This window comes from Bemisia tabaci, chromosome 1 (assembly GCF_918797505.1).
Source record: "Bemisia tabaci chromosome 1, PGI_BMITA_v3".
Classification (NCBI taxonomy): domain Eukaryota; kingdom Metazoa; phylum Arthropoda; class Insecta; order Hemiptera; family Aleyrodidae; genus Bemisia; species Bemisia tabaci.
Window position 1 is genome coordinate 52,143,129 of NC_092793.1, and position 18,538 is coordinate 52,161,666.

Consider the following 18,538-nt stretch of genomic DNA (forward strand, 5'->3'; position numbering starts at 1 on the left):
CCCATCTTCCAAGGATAGCAACGCTGGTGTCATCACTAAGGTGCAAAAATTGAACTTTGCCTACATTAATTTTCTTTGTCCGGCGAATGGCATTTATCATTTTTTTACAGTTAGTTTTTGATTATGAAAACAGCAAGTTTACCCCGCGTTCTATCTTACATATGATGTCATCATAGGGTTTTCTTAACTCGTTTCTTACAGTCTTAACTTTCCTAATTCAATTTTCTGCTGTCTCAAGTAATTTTTGGAATTTGGCTTTCTACTTTGGATGGTTCACTGTCCGGTGAGTTTAAAGTGAGCTGCTTATGCATCAAACTACTGTATCTAATCAACTTGTTTTGTAAATCCTTAGAAGAAAATTTCCTCATTGAGGTATTTAATTTTTGCACTTCTAAAAATGTATAAAGAAATGCATAGGAGGAAGTATAAAAATAATTGAGATTTTAATTGTAAAAAACTGTAACTTTTTATTTTTAAAGAATTTTATGAACAAGAAGTGATAGTTAAATAACAATACACACATACAAAATTTAAGATTAAAGGAAATTGACAAAATTATACCTACATAGTAAAAATTAGATTTTGAGAAGAGTATTGGCGTATTGAAATTCAGGACTGTTTTCATAGTCGCACATGTCTAGAGCAATCTCGCAGCTTTCCTTTACAACCACCTTATCATCCTCCAAGAACTGTCTTAAAACCTCCATGCACTCATCAGTTCCAATGGCGCCTAATGCTTCTGCACACTCATGCCTTACCATTTCATTTAGAGATTTGTCTCGTAATCCATCGATCAAGTATGGTACACTGACGGGCGATTGTAACTGTCCAAGGACAAAAGCTACTTCATGTCTGAATAGAGCACTTCCTGTTTTCAAACCTGTGATAACAAGAAAATGAAGAACATGGTTGACAAATTTCAAAATTACAAATTTCGAAAACTACTTCTTTTCCACCCCCTCATCTTCAACAACTAGTAAATTTATAATTGAAGCTCGATTGATTTCATAAATTAAGACAACCCACAATTAAATGAAATGAATATTCATCGTTCATGTTTGTATGATGCAGGGATCTCTTCAGACTGTTCTAATTTTGGTGGACAGCTCAAGAACAATATTGACCTTTACTTTTCTTGAATTAGGAGTGCATTTCAGACTTTGCCGATGCACTCATTGTGATTTTTCAGACATTTTCTATGAGTAACAACTCTTCTTCTTGCTCTAGCAAAAGTTTGTAACAGGCCCATTCCAAAATCTGTTTTCTCACCTGACTCGACAACAATCGCTTCACTGAAAATGTTGCCTGCGTGGACCTAGATCCCTTTCCCTGTGAAAGGTTACATATTGTAAACCATCCCAAGGGCTATCTTATGCGGTAAAAAAATTTCCTCATTGAGGTATTTAATTTTTGCACTTCTAAAAATGTATAAAGAAATGCATAGGAGGAAGTATAAAAATAATTGAGATTTTAATTGTAAAAAACTGTAACTTTTTATTTTTAAAGAATTTTATGAACAAGAAGTGATAGTTAAATAACAATACACACATACAAAATTTAAGATTAAAGGAAATTGACAAAATTATACCTACATAGTAAAAATTAGATTTTGAGAAGAGTATTGGCGTATTGAAATTCAGGACTGTTTTCATAGTCGCACATGTCTAGAGCAATCTCGCAGCTTTCCTTTACAACCACCTTATCATCCTCCAAGAACTGTCTTAAAACCTCCATGCACTCATCAGTTCCAATGGCGCCTAATGCTTCTGCACACTCATGCCTTACCATTTCATTTAGAGATTTGTCTCGTAATCCATCGATCAAGTATGGTACACTGACGGGCGATTGTAACTGTCCAAGGACAAAAGCTACTTCATGTCTGAATAGAGCACTTCCTGTTTTCAAACCTGTGATAACAAGAAAATGAAGAACATGGTTGACAAATTTCAAAATTACAAATTTCGAAAACTACTTCTTTTCCACCCCCTCATCTTCAACAACTAGTAAATTTATAATTGAAGCTCGATTGATTTCATAAATTAAGACAACCCACAATTAAATGAAATGAATATTCATCGTTCATGTTTGTATGATGCAGGGATCTCTTCAGACTGTTCTAATTTTGGTGGACAGCTCAAGAACAATATTGACCTTTACTTTTCTTGAATTAGGAGTGCATTTCAGACTTTGCCGATGCACTCATTGTGATTTTTCAGACATTTTCTATGAGTAACAACTCTTATTCTTGCTCTAGCAAAAGTTTGTAACAGGCCCATTCCAAAATCTGTTTTCTCACCTGACTCGACAACAATCGCTTCACTGAAAATGTTGCCTGCGTGGACCTAGATCCCTTTCCCTGTGAAAGGTTACATATTGTAAACCATCCCAAGGGCTATCTTATGCGGTAAAAAAAAGGATAGTCGTCACTGACCACTATCATATTTTTTTTTGTATTAGACTTCACATTCAACTATGAGACAAGTTCTATGAACATATCATCTGAGGAATACTTTTCCACTTTTCCTTTTTTCACGTCTCTTTGGCATTTTTGAAATTTATATGGGATATTCTGAACAAACTTGTGGGGAAAAAATCACAGAAAAGATTGATATAGAAGGATATATGAGGAAATATATGAATGGTTTTCATCTTCTACAGATACAAATATGTAACAGCAGTTAGTGAGGAAAATTTTGAAAATAAAAAAATAGCATAATTTATGAGATATTACAACTAACAACACGATACTTACCTTTGGATAAGGACAGAATGCATTCTGGGGTACCTAAGTCTCTCAAAGCAAACATTGCCTGATAACGATCATAGAGATCAACATTATTGTCTAGTAAAATAGATTCCAGTTCCTTCACATTCTTGTTAAGGCTTGATGGCGTTGGATCGACCGAACCATAAATATTTCCTCCATCTTTACCTCCGGAGGAAATCCATTGAAGTCTGTCGACTGCCAACTGACATGTTTCTTTAACTTCTGGTACATCATCATTCTTGAACTGCCCAAGGACAGGCAAGACGGTTTCCAATTCGCATCCAATAGCTCCCAGGGCTTCGGCTAGAAATAAGAGAATATGTGATAAGTAAACATAGGAAAAAGTTGCAGAGTCAAAAACTGAACGATAAGATTATAGTCTTCGCTTGTTAAACTTCAAATACTAAATTGCAACCCACTAAATGAAGACTTAGTACTCAATCCTTTAAACCTAAATCTCTAATACTTGATCCTGTATGTTCAAAACATTACCAGTGCAGCTTTAACCTGTTCAGAAGTTGAGTAAGCAAGCTTCTTTCAGTGAAGGAGCTCAAAAGGAGATAGGACTGGAACCATGAAAAGGAACTCAGTTTTCTACCATTTTCGTAGACTCCGTCATGGTATGCTCGTTGTTTCTTGGAGAGAACTCTAAATAATTAAAGAGTGTAGGTAACTCAGCGGAGTGATCCTCGGATACTTAGCAGCAATTGTCAAAAATAAGTTGTTTACAAAATGAACCTGAACAGCCATTTGCACTGATAATAAATCTGCGGACTTACCTGCTTCATGGCGAACCATTGGCTCCTGCTTGACGTCACTTAAAATTGATGTGAGGATTGGAATAGCAGCTGGATCTTTCATCTGTCCTAGACAATAAGCTAACTCGTGTTTTAAAAGTGCAGAATTATCACTAAAACAGTCTGCAATACATTTGATTGCGACAGAACCACCTATATTTTTCAGGGTAAATAGGGCTCGAAATCGTTCTTTCAGGGGGCGACGAGGATCGTTTAAAACACCACCAATTTTAGAGATTTTTTCTTCGCTTATCATTTTCACGAAAAGATTACGAAACTGATTTATAACAAGTCATGCAATTATTGTAATATGTTTAAAATTGGAATAACGCAACCAAAGGACTTCATGAAACTGCACATAACCTGAAAATAAGCATGAGATGGATCAAAACAAGTACGTAAGCGGAGTTGTCAACTCTACATGTTTTAAATTTGCACGTGTTTTCTGTGTTTTCTAAAATCTTTGTCTAAAATAAATCAGTCATAAATTTATAACGTTCTCAAAATTTCCATCAATTTTTGAAATTCTCTTCTGTGAATTTTCGTGGGGAAAATTATACAATCAAAATTATTAAAGATCAGATTTTTTGAATTTGAGGAATTTGACAACAGCCAAGAGCGCATGCGGGGTTGTTTTTGTTTTGTCTGAAGTGATAAGAGAGTTTGACAAGCTTGAAAGGGCATTTGGACATTTTCAAATATTTAATTTTTAATTTTCGAGTGTGATCGTGGCTAAGCAATTATAAAACAAGTGAATTAAGTAAAAGCAGTTCTCGTGCGACTCTTCTATCGAAGATTTCATTCATGTCTCATTATTCTTATTTTTTGAGTTGAATAATCCAAGTTCATACCCAAGGGTACCCGCACAAGGTACTCAAACACCAGTATCGTGTGTCTTCAAAGTTATGTTTACTCCATGTAATGGTCATCCTATTATTAAAGGTTTTCCAAAAAAAGGTCTGTTCTACAATATCGAATCATAAGATGTGTCTCACTTTAAGTAATTATGAGTGTGCGTCCTCTAACGAAATTAATATGCTCACGAGTATGTTTTTCTCAGCAAGCTAACAAAGCGGTAAGTATCCTATTTTTTATGTCATATCTCTCTCACCGTTTCCTCAGGGAAGAACTTTTACTTTCAAGCAGTTTTACCCCTCAAATTGCTCGAAGTGAATTTTGGCCCCGAAGGATTGCCACTTTGGCAAGGCCGTTAGAATTCATCAATAACTCTCCATGTATCTTGAAGCTGCCACCCCAGTCTCATTCACGTGGGCAGAGTTCCAGGAATTTTGACAGAACAAGTAAAAGCGGACATTCCTTATTCTGTTTGCGCTCAGGAAATGGGCGAAAAACGATGTGCAGCTTAAAGTTCTGCAAACTGATTCTTGGGTGGGTGAGACCTAATTAACTCTCCATTCACAAGCGATTGTGTTACTGTCAAGCATTGACTTATAACACAATCCAGACCGCGCACTAGCGGCTTAGGCTGGGAAGGTAAGACAGCTAGGGGCATAAATGGACGGCGTTAAACAGAAAGGAACCAAGCCACATCAGCTATTGCCAAATTTAACAGAGAAATGTTATTTTTTACGTGAGAACGTTCGTGCAGATTCCTTAGAAAATTTTAAGGAATTTGCTTTGTATTATGGAGGAAATTCACTGAAATTTGCACAAAATTCCGCATAACCGTTTTCATGTAAAAAATTAAATTGCCCGATCAAATTTGGCAATCGCTCATGTGGCTTGGTTCCTTTCTGTTTAACGCGGTCCAAATCAGGATCAAGACGCGCCTTCAGCTTAGTTGATACAGGCGGATATACGAAGCGTACAAGGCAACGGCACAGGCAAGACTAGCATTTCCATTGTCTCGGTACATATTGGATTGCTATATGCACCGAGACAATCTGGGTTGCCTATCGTCTTGCCGAAATTTCCTAATGCGTGGTCTAGATTGTATTATACGTCAATGGGAACTGCAGTCTATCATTAGTTAAAAATTGTTGAGAGGCAAAAAATCACCTCACTTAGATGTAAAAATCAGTCTGCTGCAAGAAATAATCATAAGTAGGTGAATCATGTGTCATTATGTCTAACACATGCTAATCTACATGCCTAGACGTCCTGAAATGTTTTAGGATTGACAGTGGATAGCTGTGTGCAGAATCACAAATTGGTCTACCTTGAGCATTATAGTGCAATAATGGCTAACCTATCTAGCGCCAATTCTACCCTTTGTGTCAATCGAGATTTTAGAAAATGCTTTTTTTGACCAATTCAAACTTCTTTGAAGAAAATTGGAGGATTATATTGTAAATATTTATTTTTCATGTACGAAGAGCGTGTCAAGCTACAGAACAAGAGCAATATAAAGTCTGTTCAATTGCTGGCTGAATAGTTACATTGTGTTCCAAGGATTTTTGGAGGAATAAAAGTGTACTTTATCGTCAATTTTACAATCCTATTTATAACTATCAGAGCAACCAAATGCTCACGGAATAATTTGTGATGGCGTCATACAAAATGGGACTTTTCCCCGATGATAAACGGTAATGAATAAATTCAGCTAATATCAGAGTTTATTCAAAGTGAAAAGCCGAAGTCTGAAAATGGGAATTCAGCATTTTCAACATAGTTTATATGCAAGTATTAGGTTGAAAACACAAAATATCCTTAAAGGTCGGTACTTAGCTTTTTTGGTATTTTTATTGTTCTCTTATGGATCAAAGTAATGAATGAGACTAACTTTTTTTTCTTCTGTCATTTTAGGTGTGCTCAACAGAGCATGCTAAGGAACTAAAGAATACTCCTAGAGAAGATAACAGAACAGGTGGACACGACATGGTAGGAGAACCAAATCCACTAACAAATTTACGACCCTTGAAGTTTCATATTCCAGAAAATGAAACGGAAATTGAAAGAAGGTATCGCTTAAAACGAGAAGAAGTTCAGCAGTGGAATGATCGGTTTTGGGCCCGACATAACACTCGATTCTTCGAGGTATGTGAAAAATGTAGTTGCAACATAGCTCTCAGGAATGACACTTCATCTCTCATGACGTAGAATATTTACAAGAGAGAGATGTCCTTGTCCAGAAATTCCCTCAGCGTACAAACTTTCTGCTTAAAATGAGACAAAAATTCATGCTCATCATTCTCATATTTACACTCAATCCTTCTAAGGAACTAAACTACTATTTTCTTAAGTAATAATTTGTTTTGTGTAGACTTCTTTGTAAAATGAAAGCAACAAGTAGGCAGTAGAAAATGCATTAAGCAAAATGAATCTGTTGACAAAGAAAAGGTTAGAGCATCTAGTTTCTCAAAGGAGAACTGAAATACATCATCTAGTGCTATATTTCTGTGGAAAATTTCTCTCTTTTTTTAATAAGAGAGCGATTGTAATAATTCTCTTGAAAATCTTTTAAAATTTACTTTATGCCATGGAAGAAGTTCCCTAAAATTTTCATAGAAGTTACTACTTCCGTTCCCTTGTAAAAAACGAATAGTTACTCGGTTCTGCTCCAAAAAACACTGCCCCTCTGATGGATTGAACATTGATTTTCGAAACCCCCTTTGTGAATAGACCCTTCCATTAGTTCAATGAAATAGGTGAAAGCAGTAAGAGGTAATGTTTTTCCTTCGTGCCCTAGAAACAGCAAAAAAATTTCCAAAATTTTGGGTTTTGAGCACACATGTATCACACACCCAGTCAAGTTTCACTGAGAAGGCGAGGTAAGGTTAGCCTTTAAAAACAGATAGGTAAGTCACTGACAAGAAGATAAGTCACTAAGCGTAACTTGGTAACCGATGTGTGCTTAAAACCTGGATTTTTTAAGCAGTTTTTAGGGCGCATTTGAAAAAACAAAAAAAAAAAAAAAAAAAAAAAAAAAACAGCACCATTAATTCATTAAAAGTCACTAGAAAAATTTCAGTTCAATCGGAGGCGGCAGCTTGGAAAGTCCTGCCTTTCTTCTTCCTTTGGTTTTCCTTGCTGTAGCCAAAAAACTGATAATTCCACTAATTTCGTGTAACTGCTATTTTTCGTTCAAAATCAATACAAAATTTGCAGTGTGATTTTAACTCACTTGACTATGTTTGTTGCAGGAAAAGGAGAAGTATGTAGAAAGCATGAAACAAAGTAAGGCTAAGGATAGCAAGGAGAGTAATCAGAATGTCACTGCTGATGAAATGTCTTCTTTTTATGCACAATTCTTAAATGATAATTGGAATCGACATTTACTGTATAATTTTGAATGGTATAAGAAGAATATAAGCCTAGTTATATTGTCACTTCAAGTTAAATGGTCTCATTTAAAAGATAGAATATTCTCCAGGAGGAGAAAATCAGTGTAGTGAAGAGAAGCTTCTAATAAATGCTTTTGTTTTGTTCGCAATTTTTCTTCTCTCTCTCTCTCTCTTAAATTACATAGTTAAACACTTGAGAAAACATGTTTTCTCGGCTACTTCACCATGAAATTTCTAAGGAAACTGGCTTGAAAATGGGAAGTTTATGCATAATAGACTAAATCAGAAGACTGTTAAAATTTTAAAAGATATGGCTTTAATAAATCTAACAGAGACAGCTACTTTTGGATTAACTTACAAAAATAAAGAATAATACGGAAAACAATAATTGTTGGTAACTGAGAAGACATTAATGTTCTGATTTTAGTTTACATGAGAACTAAACTCTCTTCAGCTGAATACACTGAAAAAAAAAAAGTCCTCAAATGCTTATCAGTTTAAGAATTACAAACAGAGAGTTTGAAAAAAAATTAAAGAAAGAGAAAAAAACCTTTGGGAAAATCCCCAATGATTTAAGCTATGGCTAGAAAATATTGCTCGCAAAATTATTGTGCGAGGACAAAAAACTTTAAATAAAAACTGCCACAGCCAAGGTAAAGAAAAAAAAAAACAGCTAGCTACATTAAAGCTATGATACTTAAAGTAAAAATTTCTTGAAATAATTGAAAAATAAAAAATAATGGTGAAGAAGACTAGGAAAAGTTATTGTTGATAACAAAAAACGTTTTCAGTTCATTTCAAAGAACCTCAGATTTTACCAAAATTTTAGAAAAGGGCCTAAACATTCAAGATGATCAGATTATGAGATCAAAATTATGAATTACAGCACTACTTAGTCCGCAAGTGATATTCAGGTTTCAAAAGCTGTTATTTGCGGACATTGTCATTACTTCTTTCACCAAAGTGAATAAACAATGTACTGTCACTTGTTATTGGAATATCACATTGAAACTATGGTTTTTAGGTAAAGTCCAATAACATTTTTGAAAGAGAAAAGAAAGTAATGATTGGTAAAAAAATATATAAATAAATAAAAAACTTAAAATAAAAACGTCTGGAAAGACTCATTGACCCTCATATTAAGACTCTACTAATTCTTTTTAATACATTTTCAAAAGCTGACCAGTAAAACGTAAAATACTGTCTATCGGAGATATAAAAATACTATGCTATCCCTTTTTTTAAGGGTCAAACAACCAGCACCTGTGACTGTAAAGATTCTATAAATGAGACGATGAGAATGAAAACGCACCTACTTGGAAAAAGGAAAATGTTCAAGAGACAAAAAAACTACGCAGTCGGTGAAGAAGCTGGTTTAAGAAAAAGCTTTTTGGTGCAAAAGGAAAATTACTCCAGGACACTTTAAAGGCCCAAGTTGACATAGATGCCCCATCTTCAATGGCTTTTAAGAATATTAGGCATCTTCAATGAAATTTGGGAATTTTTAAGTTTCCGAGTTTGTGCGTTTTTATTCTCCTGGATTCAAATGGGCTAAATGTATTTTATTTTGCCTCTTCTTCCAACTATTCAAAAGCCTGTTTTAACTGAACAAAATATAGGTACAGGTGTGGTTAACGATTAAAATCTTGTTCATGTGAGGCTTACTGAAAAAACCTAATGTTTACATCAATACTTCAAATTGTACAAACATTTAATACTTTCATAGGAGGGAGAGTTGCTAAAAAGATAAAAGAAGAATAAAGAGATATTTGTTGAACAATGTTTAGCTGCAGTTCTGGAGGAAAAAATAAAAGCAAAATTTAACATTTTACTGGCTGTGCAAACCAGCAAGAAGAGATTGCGGGAGCTTTGAGCCAAAACGAGATACCTTCAGAAAAGGTTAAGAAAATCATCACCTATTATACATTGGACTTGAACTTGATTTTATAATGCCAACAGACTGTGATAGGTTATTTGACTGAGGTCTGCCCATCACATAACACTTGATGGTTTGTCTCAAGGTGCTCAATGAGTAATAGGTACCTTACCGACAAGGAGGGAGAGGGGATCGTGCGTATATTGTACCGACGTATACCGAAGTATGCTATGCGGAAAGGGAGTGAGTTGAATCAAAGGTTAGAAAAGGTAAAAGATTCAGAAAAGTAAAAAAGAAAAATGGTTAAATTGTCTTCGTAATAAAACTTGTAGAGGGGGTCCTGTATGTATATACCATTCAACATTACTCATGAAGAAGAGATTAAATCTGTGTTGTGGGGGTACTGTGAGGAAAGAGAGGGAGTAAGAAAAAGTGAAGTGTTGAAGAACACTGGGATAACATCCTAAGTACTACTATCTCCGGAGATAACTCTATTCAAAAGTATACCTCCACAGCCTGACTGTCTATTTCAGCATGAAAACTCTCAGGCTCCCTAATTTCCCTTCCACTCTGATTGGAGTGGAGAACAAGTAAATTAGGAACAAACACTAAAAATTGAGAGAATAAGAATGAATTTAAAATTATTTCATAAATAATTCCTTGATTTGAACAGAATAGTTTAAATTTACAATTACTTGGATGAAGAAATCAATTATTGCACTAAGTTTTAGTGTATTTTTGGCAGGAAATACACGGCTTACAGTTTTAGCTTGGCGATCACTTATGAAAAAAACTTTAATCACTTAGCCCTATTTAGAAACGGGAAAAAGTTGGAAGACAGTGGATAAAAGACTTTAAAGAGGAATTTCATACACTCTTTGCATTACACTTTGAATTCAAAGATCATATGATTCTGAGCAGTGAGTGACCAACACCTAAATTTTTAAAAGGTTAATACATAGAACATGAACTAAAGCTTTTTTACGATCATTTTTGCTCTTCAAAAATTCACAAAAACAATACACACAAGAAATTTCAAATTCATTTTGCAAGCTTTAAATTTAGAAAGCTGCTTGAGATGAAGATCCTCTGCGCCACTTCAGAATGAAATTTAACAATAAACATTTTACATATTGGTGCCTATTGATATTGTGATCAAGAGTAGGAATGTGGCATTGATTGACCGGTGAGTATAGAGGGTTGAGATTCAACTTAATGCTTTAAAACTTGAAACAGAAGCTCTTAAAACACACACTATAGATCGTATTTGATACATCAAACAGATGAGATTATATCGATATCGATTAGTTCAACGTTTAAACACAGCCTCAAAATTGACAAATCTCAATTGACTAATCTGGGGGAACGCGTAACTTGTGATAGATTTTTTATTTTTATGAGTATAAAGCGGCGATGAAAAGTGAAATTATTAGGAATTTTCTCAATTTTAATTTTTCCTACTTAAATCTTAAAATTTTCGTGTGAGGTTATGTTCTATTGTTTTGAACTAAACGATACATCGAACCATTATCGAATACAATCTATCTGCTGCCGCACTAGCTCAGATATGCAATTTTTCATACAACTCTTGCATTTCTGCTACAGCAGACAGGAATGCAAGAGAGACTGAAGGCAACTATTATTTCTTGGAGCTGAGGCAGCCTTTGAAATAAATTAATGAAGACAGAGCCTCTACAACACCTTTCTTGAGCACTGCACAAGAAATAGACAGTTTTGCTGCTTCATTTGTTTCATGCTTCATCCGTCATCTTTTTGCCTAACTTGACACAAATGTATAAAATTGGGCTTTTCAAGTTCAGAAACTCTTATAATATTGGGTTACGGGAAATATAATAGGAATTCGCTTGCCACTTTGCAATTTGTAATGCAAGCGCAATCTTCTGGTTACTTTCCCTATTTTCAGTAAACGGCAAACTTCTGTTTCAAGTTTTGCTTGTCCAGTGGAATCTCTAATCCTTTACACTCTATGCAGGGGACCTTTAAATATTTGGAAATGATGGAGCTTACAAATTTTTGGGGAGAAGGAACAACAATAGCTTTTGAACCTACAGAGGGGCCAAGAAAGTAAAAATATGGGCTATAAAAGTATAAAAATCAACATAAAAAAAAAGTTATGCACCAAGAAGTTCTAATTCATCCAAGGAAGAGTTATAAGAGTCTGTAAAACTTGACATGGAGGAGAGTGAAGAATTATTGGATATCATTCTTGGTTCTATGACATCGCTCAGTGTGGGTAAATACACCCGCTTTGACTCCTTAATTGGAGATCGGCACAGCGGGCAAACTTCGCATCTGCTTGCACAGTTTCCACAGGCAACAACATGGGCGCAAGGGAAAAATACTGTTGTTATACTGCTATCCATACATATTCTGTGGGAGAAAAATATACAAATAGTAAAACTACTGACCAACTAAAATAATTAAAAAAGAAGAATAATCCTACACATATTTAAACGCAAATCTGAAAAGCATTTGCATTTAACTTCCTTAGGCTTCGTCATACTCCGGTTCGATTTTCGCATGGTCTTGGCATGGTTCGTGCTTCCTCTTATGTGTTCCGCTGAGCGGTAAACATACAAAAATCGTAGTCCGACAGGCAGTAACACCTTCTTAATGCATTTATTTTGTTATATATTGAAAAAAAGAAAAGACGTAGTGACATATTACTGACAGTGGGTGATATGTTGATTATGCAATTGCTGCTGTTTCTCTATTCTTTACCTCGCAAGCTGGTGCAAAAATTGAACGTCGTGGTGTTTTATATGTTGACATAAGACACAACCGGTGATTTACTCACTATGGCCTTCCATGAAGTACGTACCGCATCTAGGTTGAGGGGTTCAAGAAATTCCAACCAGAAGGAGGAGGGGGAAAATTATTTTATTTTTCACCTTCTTATTTTTAAAATTGAAATACCAAAACTCATGAAAAAAAATTCTAAGCACTTCGCCAAATTTAGTTGCAATCTTCACAATCCTTATTCCTGTGTGCTTCATACAAACTACTTAAGGAGGAAATCAAGGGTGTCACTACCATGGTGGATGACGTCATAAACCAAACTTTTCAAAGCGCGATATTTTGGTTGATTTTTACAGTAGAGAGGCTGTTTCGACAGATCTCATGTTTACCTAATCCCCATAAATTAGAATCAAAACATGATTCTGTGACCAGTGCAACTGACACATTCGACCCTGGGACAAATCTCATTAGAACGTCCCATGAAGACAAGGCCTAAAAAAAACAAGAAACCCACTTGATATCCATTTCATAAGTCTCTTGATTGTAAAACTCAACATCCGCTGACAAGTTCCTCTTTTTTTCAAGTCTGATTAATTTCTGTCAAAGTCATAAAATTTCTGTTAATTTCCGATAACTCATGAAAGATAACTTCTCATTGGTAAAAAATGAGACGATTTTGATTGAACAGACCTGCATGTGAGAGCATCCATGAGCCTGGCTAGCTTATCAGCATCTGAGTTCTTTTGCTCGATACCAGACTGAGTCTCAATTTTGCTGGGAGCTGCTGATTGTTGAGAGGCATCGTACAAAGCACGGCGAGCATTGTCATGAACCTCTCGACATGTTCTTTGAATGTCAAAGACATACTTCTTGCCCAGAGGTGAGTGTTCGTTGAAAATTGAGACAATCGTTCCCTATGCAGTTCCCAAAAAAATTTAGTTAGTAAAAAATAGAGAGAACAAACAATTTATCTAAAAGATGGTAAAAGTTAAAACAAAAATAACTTGTGAAGCTCGTCACAAGATGCATTTCAGAAAAATTACTCCTGACATTCTAGATGAACTTTGCTAGGAAGCTGAAGTAAGTAAAATGTGTCAGGGTTAAATAGTTCCATTGAATTAACGGTGAGTAATTTAGTAAAAAGAAGAAGAAGGTATATATATATCTATTACAATAATAACCCAATAGTACTTAATAATTAAAAAGCCTCATTTGAAGAAAATTCCCAAAAATTACACAGAGTTATTGAATTTTCCAGAGTGACTCAGTAACACAAGTAGTATCTTTATACCCTCTTTAAATTACTTAATTTATGAACAATGTATTTTTGAGGTTATTGAGAAAAGCTGGCTGATGAATGGTTTTATCAACTACTCTCCTTTTTTCTAATCTTCTTTTCTATGGCTAATGTGGCATATATAATTTCCCAAACTTCAACGGCAAAAAAAAAATGAAGATGAATAGAAGTAAAACATACCTTCAGGTCCCTGATAAATTGTGAAGTTACAGCCCCTCGCACAGTCTCACAACTATAAAATGCATGCTTCTCTGTTAAAGCTCTGTAGAGTTCATTAGCCGATAATGAGGAAGACAATTTTAATTCAAGAGTGGTCTCGGTGGCAAATTGATCGAAGTACCAAAGCGTGAAAGCTCGTTTTTGAGATGCAGCACTGCGAATTGCTGTAAATGGAATCCTGTATGAAAAAGATGAGAAGATAAGTGGCCGAGAATTTTTAGAGAAATTTGTTTGTGATGAATACAATAATTTAAAAAAATCCATTATTTTTTGCTTTATAATGATTGATGAGAATATTATGAACTAGCGTTTTTCACACAGGGTATGCTTGGCTTGACACTCAGTGCCTCATGTCTAGATGGACCTTTAGTCGCTGCCTGTGTGTATGACCTTCAACTTGCGAATTTTTTTCAAACACTTTTTGACAAAATTTTAATTGCATACTTTTGTACAAACTTCCCATATGTAAGGCACGATGAAAACAGGGGTGCAGAAAGTTCTTAGCCTTCCCAACTTTATAATTTGTCTTCCCTAAAAGCAGCAAGCTAAAAAGTATCTTTCCTCACAAGCAGGGCGCTTGAAAGATTTCCAGCGAGAAAAACAACTTGTTTGATAGTTTCCTTTCCTCTGGAGAGGGAAACTATCAAGTTAAACTATCAAGGTTTGGTATGTGAGCAGCATGCTTAAAAGGCATCTAGCTCAAATAACAATGCACTTCCCTGTTTTTTCATCCCAAAAAAGGGGGGAAAAAAAGTCTTCCCCAATTTTCACAGCCTCCCTCAATGCGAGCAGCCACGCGATCATGATCGCGTGATCGAGGACATTTTGCACCCCTGGATGGAAAGAAGAAGTTCGCAATTTACACAGTAATAAATGCAGATTTTGATTTTAGATAACATTACTTAATGGTACACTTAATAGTAAAACTCAAGGTTCAGGAACCCAGAGTCAAGGAATTTTATTTACCTTCAAAGTTTATTTATCATGCATTTGTATGCGGGTATTCAATACTCACAGTTGTTTTCGAGTTCCTTGGTAAACAGTAAGACCGTGGGGACCAACTCCCACTGACACAGACTCCGATTTTCTGTCGGTTTTCCCCAAAAAAAGTTCTTCGCCGAAACTTGGTAAATTTGAGACCTCCTTCACAATCCAATACTCAGCGGTGGACTGCTTCATACCCTAGGAAAAAAATTCAAACAAGCAGGAAAAGATGAATGAACGAAAGGTAACGATAGTTGTTGTTAACTATTACCATACCACTTGTTTTCTATTGATAAAGCGTAAAGTTTTCGAGCAGCGCTCAAAGAGCTTGCTCAGGATCTCTGCAGGAAAATCCTTGCATAGAAAACAGTCTGAACTAATGTTATCATATTATCAGATCAGTAGCTATTGGCAATTACTTTATCTTTATTTCTGCCCTAAATTTGATTAAGGTAGGTGGGATTACGCTGCTGAGCAAACATGGAAGAGAACAACCTTGTAATCAAATAAGAGATTTATTCAGCAGGTTTTAGCCACAGACTATTGTCAGGGGAAAAGGAAACAAACCATTTGAAACTTTGAAATAACCTACCTTCATTTCTTTGTGCAAAGCGGCGATGGTTTCAAGTTCTTCTTCAGATGCTTCAATATTTAATTGATGGCACCAAGAATTGTACATCTGCATTGGTGCTATGCAGCTCTCATAATCTCCTAGCTCTGATTGAGACAAGAGGGCAATCAACTTCAGAGGCTCAATTTCTTGGCCTACTTTTAGTTTCCCTTCCATCAAATCGGATTTCGCATGAAGATAGAATTGATGCCTGCAAGAGAAGAAAAGGAACATACTTTAGACTTTCTTATACCAACAACAGATAGATATTCAATAAGAAGACAGAAAATACTTGTGTATTAGAGTTCAGCTGAGAGGCTTGAAAAAAGCTTGCATTTTTTTGAGCATAAAACTATGTGATACAACTTTTCTAAACCCCATCTCCCTCCAGGTTTATCGGTCCAGTTACAAATGGTTTGTTATTTTATTAAATCATTTAGTATCAAGTACACTTTTTAGGGCAAAACAATCCTTAATAATTTTGGAATAAGCGGTACATATTAATTAAGCAGTTTGTGGGCAATACCTGCAGAAAAGTCCTCCATCTGTTATTACTTAACACTAATAATCAATCTTGAGAATAGATAAAATCTACTACGATTTTTCAGTATGATAATTGAGGCGCTCCGTGCAGAAAGGGTACTTCTTGGTTGCAAGGTTTTTGAACCTCCACCGCTAATTTTTATTTTGGAGAGAAAATAATTGGGTGAATTTTTTGAAATTATTCATTTCCAGCATTTTAAAAAACTATAAAACGAAAATTCAGAGCAAGTTTAAACATACATACATACATTTGCTTTAATTATGATGGATAAACCTTAGCAAAGATTCTGAGACACCGCACCTAGCACTTGGATTACTTTCAGAGATTTCTCGTTTTTAGGCTAAAAAAGAACCTTGTGACACTGTTTCATGAGTTGGTTTTATTGATAAAATTGCCAAATATGACACAAACATTGATCTGCAAACTGCCTTTTAGTAGAGACAAAATTATGACTGAGATGATGCAGCGCAAGGCGTCCAGATGGTTTAGGACCGGACAGCGTCTTACAAAATTATATGCTGCAACAACTTTTGGTAACCTAGGCGTATTGTCACAGCCAAGTCTCTTCTATGCCATTTTTGGATGGATAAAAATTTGAAAAAAAAGTATTATCCTTTCGCTACATTTCATGTGGACTTCCAAAGGAGAACTTGAAGTCATTTTTTGGGTTGCTGCCCATTTCAACATACTACAGTCTTTTTCTAAAAGTTTAATGAAAAAAAAGATTGATAGTTAGGTCCAAATAAGGTAAATTCCAAAATTTGTTTTGGCTGTCAATTACTGATGATTGCAGTTTTTTTTTTTTTTTTTTTTTTTTTTTTTTTGAGGAATTACTTAGCTAGTGTTTTTAAGCATGGATTTATTTACCATGCAAGCAAGAAATTCCTTTAAGGAGAATACTGTGTGGGTAAAGGAGAAAAAACTACAATTGGTAAAATAAGATTTGTAAAAATTTGTATGAGTTGAGACCTTATTATCAGTCTTGCGTTTTAGCCAAAAAAAAAAATAAAAACCTTGTAGTCTCTTGAAGCAGGAGGTGTGGAGGAACCCAGAATTTGACACGTAAACCAAATCTGTGAGGAGCAACTCCAACAACTTGCCGCTCGATGGGGTTTCGGAGATTGATCCACACATCATGACCTTTTACAGTGCGGTACTTGAGTCCAAAATAGTCCGATTCGTTGGTGATTCCAAGACAAGAGCAAACCTAACACAGTAAAAATATAAGTGACACTAATGGTAATCCTAGTGGTAACTGGTAAATGCTATTCAATCTAAGATTATATTCTGGAAATTGTTAATATTTGTTTCTGACCATGTAAAATTTTGATGAAAGTTTGATGAAGATCTTCTACATCGTCCCCATTGACATATGACCCAATCTAAACGGTGCATTAGGATCTTTTGGTGAAAATGTAGGTAGGCAGCCTGGAATGCATTTGGTATTGGAAAAATTTGAGGAATCGGAGGCATTCAGGGCAAACGCAGCCGCACTCTTGTGATGGGCGTCTCTGATATTAAATGTATGCCAGGCTATGTCAACTTATGTGATGGCGCAGCTTTACCCCCTTGGCTGTCTTGCCTTACCTGCCTACAGTCAGGCCTAGAGCATAGTCTTGATTGTGTCATAAGTCGATGATAGTCCCTTCGTTATTCTCTATAGAATGCCCCATTAGTAATACCATCAACTTGAAAAGAAAAAAAAAACCCATGGAGATTACAATGGGAGAAAACATTTTTGAAGCAATGGGATCCCATATTATTCAATATTCTATCTGCATAAGATAAATTATAATTAGGAAAGAAAAGAGGCAGCTTAGCCAAAAGTTTACACAAGAACATACCGCAAGCAGGTAACAAAAATGGCAAATTTTGAAGAATGATGAATTGAGGATAGGCCCTGAATGCAAAGCTTCTTGTGAGATGAAGACTGCTCAATATTAATTGCGAAGTTTTTCGAGGCAAACTAGTGCGCGCGGTACAGAAAGTAAAGACTTAGAAACGTAAGTGGTTACCTTTTCCAGGCATTCTTGTCCTTTCGCCTTTGAATCTACTTCTACTTCAATTATGATTGCGTTCGGCTGACTCACAAGACACCACATGATGGCTTGGCATTTCAAATTAAGGAGGAGTTGGTAAGGAGCACTGGTCGTTCTTAGAAAATGGGATAATTCAATTGATAAACGGCTAAGAAGGTAAGAAATGTTAAAGTAAGTAAAGTCTTCGTGTGGATGATAAAAACTTTCAACTTCGAGCTTTCTAGTGTTGATACGAAGGACAAGGCTGCCACTTGAGGAGGGACGAAATTTTAGGAAAAAGTTGTGGGGTTCCGTTTTAGAAAATCATAATTGTCGCGCATAGATCCTTTCATTTTCTCATTTAAAACTTAACGGTGACTCTCTTCATCGTCGCATTTAAGCGAGTAATGGAAATCTGAATT

General features: G+C 35.5%; 4 protein-coding genes across 5 annotated transcripts; 1 reads left to right on the top strand and 3 right to left on the bottom strand.

The window, feature by feature from the left end:
• Nucleotides 1-441: 441 nt before the first annotated feature.
• LOC109035624 (deoxyhypusine hydroxylase nero) lies at nucleotides 442-3,945 on the bottom strand. 2 transcript variants are annotated; one of them, XM_072302848.1, is made up of 4 exons: nucleotides 3,547-3,945; nucleotides 2,753-3,070; nucleotides 1,593-1,907; nucleotides 442-880 (listed from the first exon to the last, which is right to left on the bottom strand). In XM_072302848.1, exons 1-3 carry the CDS (start codon nucleotides 3,818-3,820, stop codon nucleotides 1,603-1,605), a joined length of 897 nt encoding a protein of 298 aa, XP_072158949.1. In that variant the 5' UTR covers nucleotides 3,821-3,945; the 3' UTR covers nucleotides 442-880; nucleotides 1,593-1,602. The 2 variants fall into 2 exon arrangements, with proteins under 2 accessions (XP_072158949.1, XP_072158940.1); XM_072302839.1 differs by lacking the exon at nucleotides 442-880 and having other exon boundaries at nucleotides 1,469-1,907; nucleotides 3,547-3,944.
• On the bottom strand, nucleotides 576-1,056 carry LOC140225239 (deoxyhypusine hydroxylase-like). Its single transcript, XM_072303610.1, has 2 exons — nucleotides 1,023-1,056; nucleotides 576-880 (listed from the first exon to the last, which is right to left on the bottom strand). Exons 1-2 carry the CDS (start codon nucleotides 1,054-1,056, stop codon nucleotides 576-578), a joined length of 339 nt encoding a protein of 112 aa, XP_072159711.1.
• A 250-nt stretch (nucleotides 3,946-4,195) lies between the features above and the next one.
• Nucleotides 4,196-7,957, top strand: Coa8 (Cytochrome c oxidase assembly factor 8). The gene is made up of 3 exons (XM_019049294.2): nucleotides 4,196-4,639; nucleotides 6,331-6,561; nucleotides 7,668-7,957. The coding sequence occupies exons 1-3, from the start codon at nucleotides 4,571-4,573 to the stop codon at nucleotides 7,914-7,916; spliced, it is 549 nt and encodes a 182-aa protein (XP_018904839.2). The 5' UTR covers nucleotides 4,196-4,570; the 3' UTR covers nucleotides 7,917-7,957.
• Nucleotides 7,958-8,101: 144 nt separating this feature from the next.
• Nucleotides 8,102-18,361, bottom strand: dnr1 (E3 ubiquitin-protein ligase defense repressor 1). The gene is made up of 7 exons (XM_019049292.2): nucleotides 18,114-18,361; nucleotides 17,112-17,305; nucleotides 15,537-15,765; nucleotides 14,976-15,142; nucleotides 13,922-14,138; nucleotides 13,135-13,358; nucleotides 8,102-12,075 (listed from the first exon to the last, which is right to left on the bottom strand). The coding sequence occupies exons 1-7, from the start codon at nucleotides 18,198-18,200 to the stop codon at nucleotides 11,817-11,819; spliced, it is 1,377 nt and encodes a 458-aa protein (XP_018904837.2). The 5' UTR covers nucleotides 18,201-18,361; the 3' UTR covers nucleotides 8,102-11,816.
• Between the last annotated feature and the right edge of the window lie 177 nt (nucleotides 18,362-18,538).